The 1709-nt window shown below is 25.3% G+C and overlaps 1 protein-coding gene across 2 annotated transcripts in view; it reads left to right on the top strand.

Annotated features, from left to right (window-relative positions):
• The window catches only part of LOC106688086 (retinol-binding protein pinta), an 18341-nt gene extending 17151 nt beyond the window's left edge, over positions 1 to 1190 (top strand). For both annotated transcript variants that reach the window (XM_014432379.2, XM_014432378.3), the window contains exons 7-8: positions 830 to 919; positions 1080 to 1190. In XM_014432379.2, coding sequence (XP_014287865.1) covers positions 830 to 919; positions 1080 to 1108 — 119 coding nt within the window. In that variant the 3' untranslated portion in view covers positions 1109 to 1190. The remainder of the gene's footprint in view (positions 1 to 829; positions 920 to 1079) is intronic.
• The last annotated feature ends 519 nt before the right edge of the window (positions 1191 to 1709 follow it).

Here is a 1709-nt window from a genome sequence, read left to right as displayed (position 1 = left end):
AGAGAGAGAGAGAGAGAGAGAGAGAGAGAGAGAGAGAGAGAGAGAGAGAGAGACTTTTATGATTTATATACTTTTATTTTTCTTTCTATATTTTCATTTTTTTTTCAAGCTTTTTTTTTATCCTTTTTTCCTTCTTGTTCTTCCATTATTTATCTACATATTTAATTATATTTCCTCTCAAAAACCAATACCTCTTTCTAACAAATATGAAATAAAACTAAAATATAAGATATGAATGATAAATGTTTTAAATAAAATAACAATATATACAAGTAAACATTTATCGAATTTTCGCACGTAAGTACTAGTTAATTTCACGAAAATCTCTCTCAAAAAAAGAAAAAAAACTCAATCACCACCTACATGCAATTGATAAAAATATAGATAAATATACATAAAAAATAATAAATAGATATAAAAAAGTAATAAATACACATAAAAAAGTGTATAAATTACTATTTAAAATATATGCAATAAAATAACAAACAGTTCCCTAATCTCTAATTGATCACTTTAGATTTTCATTAATTTTATTGTAGGAAAACTTCAACTAAATTCATACATAAAATTATAAATAAATGGAGATATATTCTTTTTTTTTATGTAATTCGTACAATTTATTCAAACAATGATAATTATAGTAAAACAAGGAATCTACACCAATCTGATATTTATCAACATTTGCTATACCATCTCTCGTAAGTTATGTTACTCTAGTATTTATTTAATTGATATTAGTACTATAATACTTACAGGGCTTAAGTAAAATAATGATAATTGTGGGTATTATTATTTAAGAAGATATATTATAAATATTTTTTCTTTTCAGAAAGATGGATCACTGAAATGAACAGAAACAGAGAATGGCTCATGGGTCAAGGAAGCATTCTTACTGATGAGACCAAACGTAAAAAAGAAGGTATGCTTTGAACTCGTTTATCTATTTCCAAAAATATTAATATAATATTAAACAAAATGGGTAGGTAGCCTATGTGAAAGTAAAGAAATGACAAAACTGTATTTTATAATCATTTAATTTGTTGTTTTTTAAAAAATTCTTTTACATAATTTGATTTCAGATTCGTCTCCTTCATGCTCCGTGATGTAGTTGGTGAAACAGACTTTCTGTAAATGAATGCAGTAAAAAATGTTTTGTATTGTTTAAAATATTATATATTTATTTATTTGTATTTTTTGAGCTAATTTTGATTAGATTATAGCACATAAAAAAAAAAGTTTTTACTCCGAATCATTCTCTAAAGTAGAAATAATAACAGAAAGTGTACTGTTTTACTGGATAAATTAAAAAAACTTGCTAAGGAATTTTGTCATTTAGAGTTTTTCGGTATGGATTTCGATTGAAATTACTTTTTCATTGATAAGGGTAAGAATACATATTATTATAGAAGCATTTTTTTTATATCTTTACAGGGATTTACAACAGTATATAATAATACATTTAATAAATTTGCTGTAAGTTTATAATGATTATTAATAAGTTTATTATAGTGATACAAGCGTGAAGAGAAACTACACATTAGTAGCACTCTAATAACGTTTTTACATTAGAAGATCTTTTCTTTTCCGGCACCCTGAAGTATTGTCAGAAATGGATGAGGAAACAAGGTTAGAAACCAGTGGGTTTGGATGGTTAGGGAGTTTATAATGGAAGGAATGATATGTGGTTCGGTCTAGATCGGTTACATATG

This window comes from Halyomorpha halys, unplaced genomic scaffold (assembly GCF_000696795.3).
Source record: "Halyomorpha halys isolate HHAL.00 unplaced genomic scaffold, Hhal_1.1 Scaffold1051.1, whole genome shotgun sequence".
Classification (NCBI taxonomy): Eukaryota; Metazoa; Arthropoda; class Insecta; order Hemiptera; family Pentatomidae; genus Halyomorpha; species Halyomorpha halys.
The sequence above is the reverse complement of the archived record's forward strand: the minus strand, read 5'-3'. Positions and strand labels throughout refer to the sequence as shown.